The sequence below is a fragment of the Falco punctatus genome (genome assembly GCF_963210335.1).
Source record: "Falco punctatus genome assembly, chromosome: Z".
Classification (NCBI taxonomy): Eukaryota; Metazoa; Chordata; class Aves; order Falconiformes; family Falconidae; genus Falco; species Falco punctatus.
In genome coordinates this window covers 60,562,790-60,581,444 of record NC_137586.1, presented here as the reverse complement: position 1 = coordinate 60,581,444, position 18,655 = coordinate 60,562,790, and the positions used below count along the sequence as shown (strand labels likewise).

The 18,655-nt window shown below is 38.1% G+C and overlaps 1 protein-coding gene across 4 annotated transcripts in view; it reads right to left on the bottom strand.

Moving 5' to 3' along the window:
• FER (FER tyrosine kinase) overlaps positions 1-18,655 on the bottom strand; it is a 202,445-nt gene that overhangs the window by 82,926 nt on the left and 100,864 nt on the right. For 3 of the 4 annotated variants that reach the window (XM_080371961.1, XM_080371963.1, XM_080371962.1), the window contains 2 exons: positions 14,135-14,338; positions 10,181-10,303 (listed from right to left, as the gene is read on the bottom strand). In XM_080371961.1, the coding sequence (XP_080228087.1) occupies positions 10,181-10,303; positions 14,135-14,338 (327 nt within the window). The remainder of the gene's footprint in view (positions 1-10,180; positions 10,304-14,134; positions 14,339-18,655) is intronic. The other variant, XR_013924856.1, reaches the window with a different exon arrangement.

Genomic DNA, 18,655 nt, shown 5'->3' with positions numbered 1-18,655 from the left:
AAATTCTAAGGAGTAATGCTTCTTCTTTTTTCCAGAATAACTTGCACAATGTGGACAATGAGTATGTAGATCATACCATTATACACCTAAGGTAAAACATACCTAAAGATAACACAACTATCTTGTTTTCCATCAAGAGAGGAAAAATGCCCAATGCACTTCTGCTGCAGTATCACCACAGAAAACATGACAGTCACTCTGATGACTACTTTAAAATGTACAGTAGCTTTTACTTGTAAGTCACAGAGAACTGTAACAGAGTTCCACCCTCCCTGCTGCCTCTTTACATTCCACTCCTTTTTACCATTTTGTTCCACTTAAACTAGTGGAGGCTAAAATAGTTGGAGGCAATCACAAGCTACTTCATACTACTACCTCATTGTGCATAACTATAATTCTACAACGGCATTTAAAGAGCACAGACTCTGATTCTTACACTCAATATACACTGTGTTTTTTGATCCATGACAGCCTACATTCAAGTTAGGTTTCATACTTGTCAGCCACATCCTATGAAAATACTGTAAACTCAAAACATTATTTCTATTAAAGTCACACTGACAGCACTAGTAAAAACAAGAACAATATATTTAGAAGCCTACATGAAATCTGTAACACACAGTCTTCCAAGAAACAATTATTATAGAATGCTGGAGTTACAAATCTGGAGATATTACTTCAGCAGAAAAACAATTTACTAGTGCAACCTATCCAATTCTAATAAAATTGTATTATTATGCCATATTAATGTCTGATTATGAAGCTTCTGATGATACTGGAAAGCCACACTGCAAAGCCCCAGTGTTTACAAATGTTCCACAAAAGTGTGACTTACAGCTGGAATACTACTGAACACAGTCAATCCTTTGATTTCAAAATGTGCCTACAAAATGTTAGTAATAAAATCTAGTAAATCTGAACCTTTGCTGAAGGATAGTTTAATAGAAGTAGTTTATTTTCCTAGTTATAACTTTTTGTCAACACCTTCATCTGAAATCTTCCACTTAATATTTTTTCTTCCCCTTCTACCAACATAGTTTGTTATTTATTAGAATCACAGAATCATAGAACCATTTCCCTTGGAAAAGACCTTTGAGATCATCAAGTCAAACTGTTAACTCAGAATTTTCAAGTCCATCACTAAACCATGTCCCTAAGTACCACATCTACGTATTTTCTGAACACCTCCAGAGCTGGTGTTCAAACCACCATCTCCCTGGACAGCCTGTTCCAATGCCTGAACACCCTTCTCAGTGAAGAAATTTTTCCTAATATCCAATGTAACCTCCCCTGGTGTAGCTTAAGGCCATTTCCTCTTGTCCTATCACTTCTAATCTGGAAGAAGTGACCTACCCCCACCTGTCTACAGCCTCCTGTCAGGTAGCTGTAGAGAGCAGTAAGGTCCCCCTGAGTCCCCTTTTCTCCAGGCTAAACACCCCCAGTCCCCTCAGCCGCTCCTCATCAGACCTGTGCCCCAGCCCCTTCCCCAGCCCCGCTGCCCATCTCTGGACATGCTGCAGCCCCTCAATGTCCCCCTTGCAGTGAGGGGCCCAGACCTGAACACAGGGTTCGAGGGGCGGCCTCAGCAGTGCCCAGTGCAGGGGGACGGTCACTGCCCTGGTCCTGCTGGCCACACTGCTGGGGACACAGGCCAGGGTGCTGCCGGCCGCCTGGGCCCCCTGGGCACACTGCTGGCTCCTGCCCAGCCGGCCGTCACCCAGCACCCCCAGGCCCTTTCCCACCAGGCCCTTTCCAGCCGCTCTGCCCCAGCCTGTAGCGCTGCGTGGGGCTGGTGTGACCCACGGGCAGGACCCGGCACTGAGCCCTGCTGAACCTCACACCACTGGCCTGGGCCCATCGCTCCAGCCTGCCCAGGTCCCTCTGCAGAGCCTCCTGCCCTCAGGCAGGTCAGCACTCCCACCCAACTTGGTGTCACCTGAAAACTTACTGAGGATGCACTTGATCCACTCATCCGGATCCTTGATAAAGATACTAAATAGGCCTGGCCCATGTACCGAACCCTGGGGAACACCACTTGTGACTGGCTGCCAGCTGGATGTAACTCCATTCACCACCACCCTTTGGGTTCAGCCACCCAGCCAGCTTTGCACCCACATAGAGTACACCCGTCCAAGCCATGAACAGCCGGGTTCTGCAGCACAATGCAGTGGGAGATGGTGTCAAACGCTTTACTAAGGTCCAGGTAGACAACACCCACAGCTTTTCCCTCATCCAATAGGCAGGTCACCTTGTCATGGAAAGAGATCAGGATTGTCAGGCAGGACCTGCCTTTCATAACCCCATGCTGGCTGGGCCTGATCTCCAGTTGTCCTGTACGTGCTGTGTGATGACACTCAAAGTGATCTGCTCCACAACCTTCCCCGGCACCAAAGTCAGGCTGACAGGCCTGTAGTTCCCCAGATCCTCCTTCCTGCCTGTCTTGTAGATGGGCATCACACTGGCTAACCTCCAGTCTGCTGGGACCTCCCCAGTTAGCCAGGACTTTTGATAAATGATGGAGGGTGGCTTGGCGAGCTCCTCCACCAGATCCCTCAGGACCCTCAGGGGGATCCCATCCAGCACCATAGACTTTTGTACATCTAAGTGGAGGAGCAGGTCACTAACTTTCCTCCTGAACTGTGGGGACTTCATTCTGCTCCTCCTCATCCCTGTCTTCCAGATCAGGGGGCTGAGTACCCTGAAGATAACTGGTCTGACTGTTCAAGGCTGAGGCAAAAAAGGCATTAAGTATCTCAGCTTTCTCCCCATCCTTTGAGGCAATGTTCCCCACCACATCCAATAAAGGATGGAGATTCTCCTTGGCCTTCTTTTTGTTTCTAATGTATTTGTAAAAACATTTTTTGTTACCCTTTACAGCAGTGGCCAGGCTGATTTCCATCTCTGATCTTCACCCTGCGTAACCCTGTGACACCCTTATAGTCCCCCAGAGCTGCCTGCCCCTTCTTCCAAAGGTGGGAAACTCTCCTTTTCCCCGAGGTCCAGCCAAAGCTCTCTGTTCAGCCAGGCCAGTCTTCTGCCCCACCGGCTCATCTTTTGGCACATGGGGACAGCCTGCTCCTGCACCTTTAAGACTGCCTTCTGGAGCAGTGTCCAGCCTTCCTGGACCCTTGGCCCTTCAGGAATGTCTGCCAAGGGGCTCTGTCAACCAGGCTCCTAAACAGGCCAAAGTCGGCCCTCCAGAAGTTCAAGGTAATGGTACTGCTGACCTCCCTCCTTACTTCTGTGAGAATCAAAAACTCTATCATCTCGTGATCGATGTGCCCAAGATGTCCTCCAACCAGCACATCACCCACCAGTCCATCCCTGTTTGTCAACACCAGGCCCAGTGGGGCATCTCCCCTGGCTGGGCACTGACCAGCTGTGTTGGGAAGCTGTCTCCCACACACTCCATGGACTTCCAGGACTGTTTTCTCTCCACTAAGTTGTATTTCCAGTGGACATCTGGTAGGTTGAAGTCCTCCATGAGAACAAGGACTAGCGATCTTGAGACCTCTCTCAGATACCTGTAGAATGTTTTGTCTGCCTCTTCATCTTGGTTGGGTGATCTACAACAGACATCCACCAGGATATCTGCCTTGGCCCTCCCCCTGATTCTTACCCGTAAACATTCAACCTTGTTGTTACCACCATTGATCATGTTAACATCATTAAGGCAGTAGAGCTACCTCACCACCTCTCCTTCCTTGCCTATCCTTTCTGAAGTTTATAGCCATCCACTGCAGCACTCCAGTCATGCAGGTCATCCCACCATGTTTCCATGATGGTGACTATGTCATGGTCTCCCTGCTGCACAGTGGTTTCCAGCTTCTCCTGTTTGTTGCTCATGCTTCAGGCTCTGGCATAGGGGCACTTAAGCTGTGCCATCAATCTCAATCTTGCCTCCAACCTTGGCATGCTGCCCACAGGCTCATCTCTAGTCAGCTGGTTTTTATTCATTTTCCCATTCAGTAAAAATGGCTTGCTTACGTCTTCTGCTTCATAAATTTTGGTTCTTTTTCCTACTTCCTAGTGATTCAGTTGTCTTTGAGACAATTTCTTTCACTAAATTTGTACTCCACGTAGCAATATGGCATTCTTTAATTTTTTATACGAATGTACAAACCCCATGAATTCACACACACCCAAGGTGCTCATTTAATATTTATAAGACAGAGATTCTTCTTGAAGAGATTTCTCAAAAATGACACTTTGCTAGCTGAAATGGAATTAATATACTTCACAAAGTACACTTTTTTCTAGGTTTGAGCATAAGCTAATGCTTAGAGCCTTTAAGAGTGTTATCTTCCAATTTTATTCTAAACATGATCATGGAAAGAAATACCATGAAGACAAGACTGAACCAGAAACATTCATTGGAACGGATTTTTAATGCCAGGGTCTTTAGAAAAAAAATACAGAAAACTTAAATCACTGGATATAAAACAAACTTTGTCACTCTTTTTTTCAGGTAGCCTTATGTGCCTCTGTTAACACATCATTTTTTTAAGGGATTTTTTTTTTTTTAGAAAATATCCTCTAAATTTTAAAAGCAGTCAAGCTACCTGAAATTATATGTAAGTTTGGTTCACTGCTTTGTTAGCACAAAATTAAAACTACTCTTTCTGCATTTTCTCATTCGGATAAAACACCTTGACAAGTACAGGCCACCATTATGGAAGATGTATTCCTTTTGCTACCTGACAAATACTGCAACTCTCTCTGCTTAAAAGTCTTAAAAGCAAATCCTTTACCACCTCTAAATTATGGGGAAATAGGAACACAACTGAAATGCATCTCTAGTATTAAGATATGAAACTGTTACCAAATATCAATAGCTGCAGGCTTTTCTTCAGATTTCAGAATTGGACTAAAGAACTTACTGAAAATCTGCCTAAATTCTCCTAAAAAAAATACTGTAAATTTCCCTAACATATGAATCACAGGCCTTCTGGATGACCATACTACCATTGAATGGCAAATAAGTGGCAAGAGATTCATTTCACGCTTATGCAAGAAACACAGTCATTTTCTACAAGTGTATATTTTACATACCATAAATCCTTACTTTTCATTGTGGATTCCAGTTTCTTAAAGAACAGATATATTTTAACAATTAAAAATGCATATATCAGACTTGAATCATGCTCATGAGAATTACAGCTTTGAGCCAAAAACAACACATGGAGACCACAACCACCAGGGGCTTCTCAGCATTCCCACCAGCCTGGCCAGATGCACAGGTACCACACAGGAAATTCACAGTGGGATCTTCTTTGGAGCTACAAAGCTAGCCCAGGTAAAATTGCACTAACTGAATCACTCACTGCTACAGCTTGCTTCTTTCTTTCAGCTGAGATTTCTGCTCCTAAAGAGCTCTCCTCGGTCAAACAAATGCAGGATGATCTTCCCAAAAGGTAGCACCATTACTGCAGTGCAGCTGTTTCCCTTTTCAGCATCTTCATTCTTTCCTGTCACCAGAAGAGCATCTCTAATTGAATAACAGTACTACACTGTGATAAACTTGACAGTCTCCTTGCTAGGTCTCTTTGCTTCTCTCAGCAGGCCTAGGAAGGCCTGTGAAAGTGAGGATATTCAGCAGCCTCCTTCAATTCCTCCATGTTGGCCTTGCTGGCCTGAGAAACACACACTACCTGCACCACCAACGTGCGTATTACCTGCAACAGTGAACTTCAGCTTGTTTTTGCAAAATACAGCAAAACCAACCAAAACACATGCAAGGCCAAAACTAAGGGGAGCCAAAAACCAGGAAGACAACTTTTCCTTAGCTTTGCATGTGTAAGTGTATGTTAACTAATTTCTAAAGGAGCCAACGTTAGTTCTAGGATATTACTAAGAAGTTGAAACATGGGAGCTGATAGATCATTCATGCTTTCTGTCTTTTAAAACTGAGCTCAAAGAATTCTAAATACAAACTACAGCTCAAATGGGTTCAGACACTGAAAAACTAGGGTCATGTCAGACTTTTATGAGTGCATTTTCATGAAAAAAACCTACCTTTACATTCTCACTTAAATTTATATTTCTTCATCATTTCTCCATGTCTAACTTATTAACGTACTCATATCTTCCAAGACAGCATCAGAGCCACACAGAATTCTCATGTAATTTGCAAATTTATTCATCAATACTAGAACCCCTCCTACAAAATCAATCTTCTTTTTCTTTTTTAACACTTCATTCATCTCACTCAACATTATTTATGGTTCATAATTTTCCCATGTACAGAAGATGTTTGAAGCTGTATCACAGGCTTCTTTTTCACATCAAAATAGATCCACAAGATTTAAATGAAAGTTACTGGCAACAAATACATACCTAACTCAACTGACAAAGTAGCGGTTCGTTTTTTTTCATGAGCTCAGAATTTGAATTTACTACAGAGCATCCAGAGACTAGGACTACATTAGCACTAGTGAAATAGTGGCAGATCTCCAGAATGAAACAGTTGGTGCTGGGCACCTGAAACACACATCTGGGGGGAAGAGCATTACTTCAGACTAGATCTCTCCTGGTTCTTAAGACTGAACTCCCTCCCATCAGCAATTGTGCTTATTCCTATTTTGTTTCAGCTGAAAGGAGTAAAGTTTGAATCTTTGGTGACTGCTCGATGATGGAAGCATGGCATCCTAAGCGACACTAGGCAGATTTGCTGCAAAGGTGATTTTCTGATCCAAACAAAAACATTAGCACAGATATATCAAAATAAAAATAGCATTCCTTATTTCCTTAATGATTCTTTTTCCTAGTAGTCAAATGAAAGCATATCCACAACTTAATACAGATTTCTTAAATGTAAAAAATTTATTTCAGAATATTAAAAAACCTCCACAATGTAAGGTCAAACATGTCAGAAAGTTAAAGTATATTTAATATGGTTAAAACAGCATTTCTACTAATGAAGTCCTTGGGTATGCACTGAGGTTACTCAGGGGGCTTCACATACTAGTCACTCCATCAATAACAAACCGAAGAACGTAACATACATTTTTTCTAAAACATTATAAATAAATATGAGAGACTTTTCCATTAAAGACATCACTTGCAGATATCTTTTTAATGTCCTCACTTTTTCTAATTCAAATTCTATTATTACAGTATCATTGAAATTCCAAGCAGGCAGATTTGGTCTACATGAAATGGGGTATGGGACAGGCTTTTTGTGACATAATTAAGACTGCTCCTTTCAAAGCCAACGTCACAGAAGGTGAGCACGAATTTTACTAATATGGTAAAGGAGGATAAATGACTAAGGGAAGGATAGGAAGCAAAACCAAACTATGTAGTGTAATTTTTTTCCTGTGAAGTTCTCTGTCATATTTAACTTTCACTTTCTAAATAGGTTATTACAGGGACAGCAATTTGCACAAAAAGATTAAAGACTGCATGAAACGTCAAAGGCTGCTTTGCAGTTATAATACGAACAAGAAAAACAGTCTTTGCAGATGTCAAATGAATTTTAAGGAAATGATCAAAGATATTCTGACAATAGCACATGATGCATAAAGTACCGCCAACACTAGGTGTCAGAGTGCATACGCTATTTCTGAAAATAACTTAAAATATCTCCACTTCCCCATATGGAAGCCAGACCTCCATGCAAATTAAAAAGAAAAGCTCACAACAATCTTTTTTGTTAGTTCTGTAATACTTTTTCCCAACAACTAGTTTTTATCAGATGGGAGAACTAAAATCACAAAATCGTAGCTCAGACCAAAAGGTATTACAAAACAATTTAAATATTTTTAAAAAAAACTGCTCTAAAGCGATTTAAATCATCTAGCTAGCACCCTTTTAAATACTCTTACTTGGTTCAAATTGCTGATTGTGAAGCACTAAGTACACTGTACATTGGTTTCAGTTTAAACCAAGTGTAAGTAGCAATCAGACACTCATACTCTGTCTCACAAATTCTTGAAAGCTTACATACAATGTAAGTAATATGCATATTTAAAAACTCCTATACCATAAAGTTTCCTTTCACCCAATACTCTTCTTAGCACTAACAGTATTACCCTGGACATCCCCTCCATTATTTCACGTAACGTATCAGACTGGAAGTTGCAAAGTTCATCAACCCTGAACAAACTAGACTTCAATATTAAGACTGACGCACACCAGCACAAAGTCAGTCATACAGTGAAATAAATGGAGCCTGTGTGACTCCATTTTATGGATAGATGCCTATTACTTGCAGCACTTTGGGAAACTGAGCAGTCAAAAGTACTTTTGAACTGCAGCTCAAATCACCTACTCACTGGTTATAAAAATAGCATGATCCTAGAGGAAAAATTATTTCCACTAATTTTAGTTAATACTAAGACTAACTCAAGTCAACAAATCCAGAGGGGAATGGGCCCACCTCATCTTCTCCAAAAATAAGAAAAACACAAAAGTGACTGCACCCAGTGACAACAGAAAAGCTAAGAAGTCTGTTTCAAAAATTGTTCTCCATCACTTTGTAAGAAGGTTATGGTACAACTGAATGTAGTGGTAGGGGGATGGATTCAGGTCCTGGAAAGATGCACCGCACAGTCATACATGTCTACATGGTTATCATCAATGGATTTAGACTATTCCCTATGTGTATTTAACACCTCAAAGGCCATGAGATCAAGTACAGCCATGAACAAATGATCGGGGAAGTCACTTGGGATCACATTTCTTCCATAGTATTGGTACTAGAAAAATTCTTTGACTATAGATAATTACATAAAACTATGCATAAATTAAAACTTCACTTTATTTCACAAAATTATAGCAAAATGAAACAAAAGTGGCAGGAATATGGAAACTCCCTGTCTTCAAAGTAAACAACAGAGAATGAAGAGATTATGTTTTCCACCTTCTGTTTTCTTGTATAACGTTGGCAGAAAGCAACTAAGAATAAATTCTCTTATCATTTAGTGTGTAGTACCATACTGCACTATAGTTTTACATTTGCTAAATCAGGGCTGCTCTCACAGTATGTACATTATAAAAAGGCAGAAAAACCCCCAGGAAACAGAAAAAGCATTAAACATTTAAAACAGATAGGGTACTGTAAAAGACAAAAATTTGCAAATAGATATAAAAAGATGTCAAGTTTGACAGCCCTTTATTTTTAAAGTTTATATCAAAATACAATTATTCACAAATCAAAAATAATGTCTTATGCTTTCTCATATATTTTCTAACGCATTTAAGCATTATTTTATGTTCAATAAAGTGTCGATTTGGTAATCAGCAAGACATTAACCTAAAATATGAATTTACAAAGCCTCATTCTTTAAATTTTAAAATTAGATAGAATAGGTCGGCACAGGTAGGTGCAAAAAAATCACATTTATTTTGAGAAAGGGTATATGCTTTTATTTCTCAGGATTATTAGCAGAAAACAACTAGGACTTTGGAGTAGGAAATTAACTCTGAAATACAAATTGTTATGCTTCCTAAAATTTTGTAGAACACAGAAGGTGCTTTACACATGCTTGAAACCAGTCTTTAAAAAAAAAAAAAAAAACAAATAGCTTACTCATAGTTAAAACACAAAGGTTTAAGTAGAAAAGAGTTGGCTCACAAACAAAATATCAACTAAGTAGATATTAACTGCAAAACTACTGGAAAAAGCCAAGGAGACTCTTAGGCTTTCTAAACAGTCATATAGTTTAATATTTTGATCCCTTTTGTTTCCCTCCTGAAAGACTTTCTGCAATAGCTTACTGATTAGAAAGAGAATTTTCATTTCAAATTTGCGATGACGCTGGAATGACAGTACCTTTTTCTGTGTCTGTAGAGCTTATTTCTGAGACACAAAGTACAGACAAAATGTTCTCAAAACTCTTCCAAATTTCTTCATCACAACGTTATGGGCGATGAACTACTACTTTCAATTACTGAGCAGTGAAATGCAAATGGGAAACCAAAAACATAAGTAGGAGGATATTTTGTGAGATGTTGAATGCCGTTCTTTCAAGATAGTAACAGGATGGAACATTATTTTAAAGGAATGTGTTGCACAGAGCAGAAAAGGTTGGAAAAGCTCACAAAGTCACAAAATAAGCAAGAATGAAAAACCTTCTAAGAGTTATATAGGAACATATTTGAAATAAAAATACAAGCCCCACCCCCCACCCCCCACCCCCCTTCTTTTCAAACAGAGTTCTTGGAATGTATGCATTACCTTAACAACAGGATTCAGCAGAACAACACCTGATTTCTTTGTAATAACTTGCTTTGTTGTGTAATGATGTTCTATGAGCTGAGGAATAGTTGGAAACCCAGTTCCTTCAAAACGATACTGATTCTGTATGGAGGTAAAAGGAAATAATTGTTTCTCTACAAGCAATATTACAAACAAGAAACTGCAAAAGAGCATCACCAAGCCTCCCTCACTACTAACAAAACAAAGACATGTTCACCTTCACAGAATTAGATTTCTTTTCTGATCTGTTTAATAGGTTTTCTATTGACTTAAATGGAATGATAGGAAGATGACGTATTAATAAATGCAAAATTACTGCTTCATTCATTAAATGCAACATGATAAAATAACTACCTATTTAAATTCTTAATTTAAAGAGATATGACACAAACTTAAACTCTTGACATAATGAAATAAAAACATTAGAAATCAGAGGACAGAACCCTAACTTCCTAATTACTTAAAGTTCTAAGAATTACAGAAAACAAACTAAAAATAAACATCTGACAATAAAATAAAGAGGAGATTAGTAACACCATCTTACTCAGATCTTACTGCATTTAGAATGCTTGTTAACATTAGTAAAACCCTGGCACAGAGTATAAGATGTGTGATTGGTCTTTAAGAAGGACTATATGCCAGAAGAGTCTACAGCAGCTAAAAACAAAGGCAGGTCATGCATGTAATTCATAGAGAAGCTGAGGAAGACAAAATTCCTCCCCCCTCTGCTGCATGAATTTTGAACACAATGGAAACAATTAACTCTTTTAATATTTTCTTAGAAGTATGTAACATTTTCTTTAATAAAGACTGCTATGACATTTCATTCTTTCAGCTGTTAAGTGGAAAAATGTATTTTTATTGCTTATCTTTGCCCATACACTTGAAGGGGAAAAAAGCAGTAACAAAGTGTTTATTTCATCCTCCTGGATGTCATAAATTATACACCGCAGCTGACTGGGAAACAGGGTAAAGTCTTATGCCTATAGGAGACTGCATCTACAGGTAGAGAACTCAAGTCCACAAGACAGGAACTGCCATAAGCTAGCCTGACAATGGCAATCATAAACAAGTACTACAATTAAAAAAACTCAAGCACAGAAGGTGAGTCAAGTTAATTTACACAACTAGGCAATGAAAACCTCTGCCACTGGCATGAAAGCTTCTTTCTCTCTAGTCCCCAGGGTCAACTTCCTTGCATGATGCATCGTAAGTTTCTCTTCCTTTGGAGTTAAAACATTAACTTCCTGAAAGGTGTTACTGTTGTTAGTAAAGACAGCTTGGTCGTGTCACCTATTTTTAACATTCCTGGTTCTCTATCATAAAAATGTTTTTATAGTCTGTATATTTTCTGTTGTTTATTTTGTTAACTTCATTCACTTATTAAATAGTGACTCAGCTGTGATTGACTAACAGCACTAGTTTCCATTTGTTTCAGGTAAACTTCGTATTTCTGTGCTGATGATCCAAAAAAACTGATGTCCTAAGAATCTCCCTAGCCCCTAGCACAATAACCAGTACTGCCTATTATTTCCTCACCCCAGACCCAGCCACGTGCCCATTTGCTACCATCTATGTATGACCTCCAGGGCAGACACTGTTCTTCGACTGTGTGTTCACACAGGATCCTGACCATTATTAAAATCACTAACAAACAATTTTAAAATAGCACAGCCTCAAATAAGCAGCAGTGAAAAACAGTAGCCTTGAGTACCAGCAGAGAATTTTGATGCTTAAAGCTGAACAATGAATTAATCACATGCATATTTTATTAAGATTAGCCTTTAAAATAACAGTAAAACCAGAGAGAAACATTTATGCAATTAAGGGGCCAATGTTATAAACAGATGCATGCCCCACTGCCCCTCAGTATTTGATTCAGAAGAAAATCTCTATACAGAGACAAAGTTTGGTTTCTATACGGTGACTGTCAGAGATCCAACAGTGTGACTTGGCCACTCACAGGGACCTGATACCACATTGTTCATACCAATGTAAACAAAGTTCTTGCACTAAATTCTCCTCAAACTTACCTACCAAAATGTTTATGAATACAATCCCTCTTGTTACATGACCAAAACGGTCCCTCTGTCTACTCACTCCTTCTAAAAACTTAATAAGCTTTTCTTCTTTTCACAATTGACACTTTTTCCACAACAAATGCAGAAAATTCACCCCTATACGAGTGCATAAGGAAGCCTGCATTTCTTTAAGAAAAATTTTTAACTTCCATGATTGTCAAGAAAATCTGCCACAAATGAATCCCAAGAGCAGATGAACATAATGCCCTATTACAAGCAGACAGATCTAGTGAGCTGATGATGTTTGGACTGTCCAAGCTCTGCAATATTAAACAGTATCAGTCTTACATTTCAAATGTAATTCCTAAGAGATAGTAGTGAAAATATGGAAAGAAAGATAGCTTGCTAGATTTTTTCTTTTTTTTTTTTCTTTTTTCTTTGTTTTCTTTTTTCTTTTCTTTGCATGTGGAAAAAACAATATAAAAAAGGCTCAGCTTACAGGTAAGCCTCAACGTAATACTTAAAAAAACCCAACCCTCTATTTTAACTCACTTGAAAGTCCAATCTACATTTTTTTTTAATATCTACTTGCCACATACAATGATATACACAAAATTATTTCAGGCACACCAAGTATACAACGTGCATTTATTTCTGCTGGATCACGATCAGAGAACTCCAAGCATCTTGTGTCTAGGCACAGGTGATTTTATTGCTCTTATTTTCTCGTTCAGCACTCTGACACATCAAAATAGTTATAGGTCATAAAATCAAAATAAAATAAACACTGACTTTGTGTAAAGGTTCACTTCTACAAGGAAAACTCTAGGTGAAAATCAATGAAAATTCCAGCTGGACAAGTGTCCATAGTCATCGATCCTACAGAAGCCTTCCAACTTCTATGAAGCTTGCAAAATATCACTGCCTCCAATTAAAAAGAAATAGACCAGGTACACAATATTGACTTCCCGCAGGCATCCTGCATTAGCTGGAGTTTTAGACAAGGGAATTTCGTCAGCGTAAACACTCATAGGCGATTAGGTTTATGCCTTTTTTTTGTATGTGGGAGATTTTATTATAGGAGACTGAAATACATTTTGGCAGCATCACTCAATCAAAACTGAGAATGATTTGCTGCTAATGTCATACTTCAAGAAGAATTTCTAGTATTGTTATGAGAACTGTTATATTTTGAATGAGTTTAAAATTCTGAAAGGTAAAACCAAAAATACATACATTTGAAACCCCAAGTAATACATTAAGAAGAATAAAAAGAAATACATTGGATAAAGGCATATAAAAATTAACATACTGTTTAAAATGACCGATTTTTCCTAAGTTAGAACAAGGGGATCAGTTCTGGTCCTCAGAATCATATATGCGTGCAACATCCACAAGCACTTGTGTTATATTGAACAAAACAATATCCATAGGGCTAAAAAGAACTTATGCATCTCTAGCGCAGCAGGGACTTCAATTCCCAACTGTATAGAAACCAACACAGATTATTTTCTTCTCCGTGAATGTTTCCATTTTTCAGAAGGAATCTTTACATTTGAATTAGAAGTAGCCTACTTAGCACCAACTATGAAAATGGGTTTAAAAATAAATACAGCTACACGCATAAATTAGTAGTAACAAGTTCTGGGTTTCAAAGCATTTACAAAAATAACTCGGTTTTTAAATATAAGATAAAATATGTTGAATAACTTCATACTTCATACTGTTCCTTTGTTTCCCAAAATGATCTTTTCCCCGATTTCCACACTGATGGAAATAATTCCAACAGCTTTCCTATCTTCATATAAAGGCAAAAGCCTTTTGCCATAGTAAATTATGTAGACCCTAAATTGTTTAGCTGGAATTATAAGCTTCCTAACTTTGAATATTCAGTACTGTATCAGAGACGTACATCAGCATATTGTATGATAAAGTGTCTCCGTTGTCCATCTGAAAACACAGAAAGGACATATTCACCAGGTTTCCCGTGGCTCTCTCGCACCAAGAAGTCTCCTTGCTGTTTTAACAGCTCCTGGGCTTCTATTCTTGGAATTGCACCATGATACCAGTCTTGCTCAGCCAATGGTTTCTCAGTGGTTGAAATTACATCAAAGAACTTGGGAAAAACATCGAAGAAAAATGTTACTATAACAGTACATTTTTAGAGTTCACTTTTACATGAAAAGCATGATAACAATAATTTCTGTTTCTCTAGCTAAATTATGTATTCCTATTAACAAACAAAATCAAAGCTTTTATATTCACACAGAAGACATACTGATCACCTTTTCTATTACCTAAAAACCTAATATATAAAAAGCAGTTTATGGAAATGTCCATAAACCATGTAATATTTTTCAATTAGCCTGCTACTTCTCCTAAGCCATACCAACCAACTCCTTCTTATGCATTCTAACATGGTATTAACAGCAATTCAAAATGAACCATTTCTTTATCCAGACAGAAACTTCTCAGACATAAAAACTTAAGATATTGATTTACATAAAGTATTTCAAATGGATAAATTCTTTTCACAGGTTTTACGAATTGTCAATTACCAAATTTTACCGATTATACAATCTACCGATTACCAATCGCAAACCAATTACTAGCTCTATAAGACATTCTTCCTAGCATTTACACTGTAGCACAGAATATACACCTGGGTGTATGGTGCTTATGAACTTTAGCATAGAGTTTATGAAGGCACAAAGATTTTAAGAAATTATTTTCATTGGCTGTAACTGGAAGCTAATGAGTTTTAAGCTATAATCTCACATATTAATTTTAACAAGCTTACATTGTTTAAGCAAACACCAAGGAAAACTTCATACTTTGTTCAATGACCTCTTCAGATGTACTTGTATAGCTAGACAGATCTTACTTAAGCTGTGTATCATGTTAATACCACAGCTCACAGAAATTCTCACCGCCAGAGTGGTAAAGCTCTGAACAAAATAACGTAGGGTTTACCCAATCATGAGTTAAACAGATATGTGGAACGTGTCCCAGGCAAGCATTTAGGTAGCAGCCAAAGACCCACACCTCAGTTAAGCATGATCAAACAGATACAGACAAAGCATAGCATATGATTCTGAATTAACCTCTCCTACTGCTCTGCCCTGATAAAAACCCAAGTTTTTCTTTGTATCATCAATGATGATACCATATTTCCCCTAGGCAGATGGGGAAAGAGAACAGGAAACGCTCCACTAGTGCATGCAAGGGAAAAATTTGATGTGGTGCAGCTACGGACATGGTGGAGCCTATCCACACATTTATGGTCTTCCTGGGGAAACATTCAGGTTAAGATGACTTAGCTAGCCAAAAAACACTAGGAATAATCTCAGACTCTCAGAGTCTGAATGAGTAGATCCAAGAAAGGGCATCTACTCAAACTTCTTGTTTCCAAATATCTGTAATTCTTCAGCACTTTCATAGTAACGTTTCCGGTATAAAAAAAATGCTTTTCTCTGTGGATTCCTGGCTGCCTTTCTAAGTTATACCTCAAAAGGTCTAGTTTAGTTGAGGATCCTGATGGGAAACTGGAGAACTTATTTAAGAGCCTGACAGAGCTCATATTCTCAGATATCAGCACTGGGATCTAGAGCCCTGGGCCTGCATGAAGGATAATTTCAGACATGAGATTTTAGGCCAGCACTGTAACCAAAAGACTCATCACTAGAAAGACTGAGTATGCTCTATTACAGATTTTGCTCTATTACAGATTCGGAGCCAGGAAGGGCTATTTAAGAAATAACAACAGCCTGAACATAAAGTGCACAGTCAGAGTTTTTAGGAGCAAAAGATGTACCTCAAGGAACTGTGTTTATCAGAATAGTGAACTACTAAAAGCCCAAGATATTGTTTAGCCAGGCAGGCAGTCATTTATTTCAATCCTATCAACAGTTAAATAGATCTTAGATCAGAGCTGTCTACCACTGTTAAATGATGCTGTCATTATTGTCTTTCAGAAATTTCTAAAAGAAAAAACTAGCTTTCAAAATGTTAGATAATGTTACTTATTTGGACATTTGTTGTTCAAAGATGCCAAGTATGGCCTGTCAGAAAACCCAGAAAACTATGTTATCAAGAAATGTTAAGGGGTTCAGAGTAGCAAAGCCTTTGCCAGAAAAACACATTTTTACTTGAGAGGAAGTGTTTCTAAGGATGAAAGGCCAGTTCAGGGTCAATAAAATAGTTCATGGTTTTCACAAAGGAAGGTTAAAAAAATTTAAAAATCTGACTGGCAACTCATTTAGCTCACTTAAGAGGAAGCCACCAGATAATAACACCTGCCTATGTTTAGACTGGGTCAAGTTTGAGTCACTGTTCAGACAATCATGATCACTTCGCAGATTAAAACATCTTAAAAGCCTTTATGACAGAGAAAGACAAGAACAAAGCATTTAAGACATGCCTAACTATGGCGTTGTTTATGTCACTAACATCAAGCATCCCCCTGCTTTTAAAAATCATTAAACTATTATTTATTACTTTAGAAGAAAACAATGAAATTTCCACAAAGTATCCTCTGCTGGTTGTCTCCTACCTTACACTACCTTTAGTTTTTGTCATATACTATGAGGCAATCATAATCAAGGTGGTTTCTCTGATGAAACAAACAGTAATTATTCATGTTGTGAGTGTAAATAAAACAGCATTATTTTTATGAACAAGTCTTCTAACTGGAACATATTTTCTGTATGATACAATATTCACCCTGACTGGCTATGAAAGAAAACATAGCTGAAAGCCCACAATGAAGTACAAATGCAAGATATGTAATCATTTTAATATTGATTTCAACTCAGTTTACACCACTTAGTGCTAACGTTTCTACTGAATTGTATAGTTAGAATTAAATGGTTTGAATACAAGAAAGGTTTGTCTTTAAGGAAGATAGAGGGAAAAAAGCCACCCACACAAAATTAAATTCACAACTTGTTTCCTTAACCTCTACTGAGTTTAAATATCATCAAGCAACTTAACATAACTAATTGGATACCTGAAAGCACAGACTTGCATTCTAGGCCTCTCCGTTTTACAATTTCATGTATGGAATAAGATCTCTTGCTCATTTATATGTATACAACTACAGAAGCACTTTCAACAGCTTAAATGAATAAATACTGTTCTAAGATTTTTGTTGTTGATTTGACTGCAAGCCAAGAATAAAATAAGTAATTAACAAAACCATACAAAAGGAAAGGAATCCACATTGCTAGATTTCTACTCTCCCTCTCAACCTTTCCTTTCACTTGCCTTTTCTTCCTTCAAGTTTCCCTTTACAGACATATTTTGCTTATGGGTTATTGGGGGTGTCTGTGTGTTGCAGGGTGTGTGCCTTTACATACTTCATCACACTCTTCCTTCTGTGAGGAAGGAAATGCCCTTATATACTTCATCATGCTCCTCATGGACCTAGTACTGTCCTCTACTTACTCTAAGCCCCCCTCTCTCTCCCTATTTTTCTTCAGCAGTTTTTCTTCAACAGTAAAACAATGTAGTCCCCAGCTGCTGCCCTTATTCAAGAGAAAAATGGAGCAAAGAGCAGTGTATTATTTCTAACTTCAAAAAATGAAAGAGTTTTCCTGTACTTAGGTGGTCAACGAAAAGAAAATTGTAATGGAAATGATATTTTACTTTGTGTACTTCCTTATTTTCCACTTTAAGCAAATAAAACATTTTGTCAAGGTATTTTTCTTTAGGTGTAAAAGAGGGGCACAGACACCAGAGAGGAAGTAAAGCAATAAATTTAGGTTGATAATTTGAGACAATTCCCTATGGAATAACCTGTCTTTACCCTCAGTGTACCTGGCTCATTCCCACATGTTAATATACCCTATGAAACCAATATTCATTCCACCTATTAGCCTATAAACAATAAAAAAAGTTATCCTATAAACAATAACAGATTTCTGTGCCAAGCTCGAATTCCTCAGTGGCAAAAAACCTAAACAAAACAAACAAAAAAAACGAGGCAGAAAAGCAGAAGCTGGCATTCATGATGCAATGCATTCAGACTCCTCATTCAGTTCATTCATAGCACCGTCTTACAAGAAAGTTATCCCTTTCCTTGTGTTTCCTCTCCTCATTTGATTAAATGCAGGTCTCTTGGTATTATAGAAAACTGGCTTACGTTTTGTCCAAGAGAAGCCACCTGAACCCCCAGCCTTGCTGTTTTCTCTTCCAGCTATACTTCTTCCCAGTATTAGCTTCTGCCTTCCCATTCCGAGAGCAGGTGAATCATTTAAGTGCCAACATGTAAGTAACAGTTAAACTGGTTGCTTTTGGAAGTACATGGTTTCTAGACAACTTTCTTCAAATGACATAGAAAAAAAAATCTGTTTTCTGTAATTGCACACAAAATTCAGCTTTTCTTGCCAATTAAATACTAAATGGTATTTTCAAAATAGCACCACATTTAATC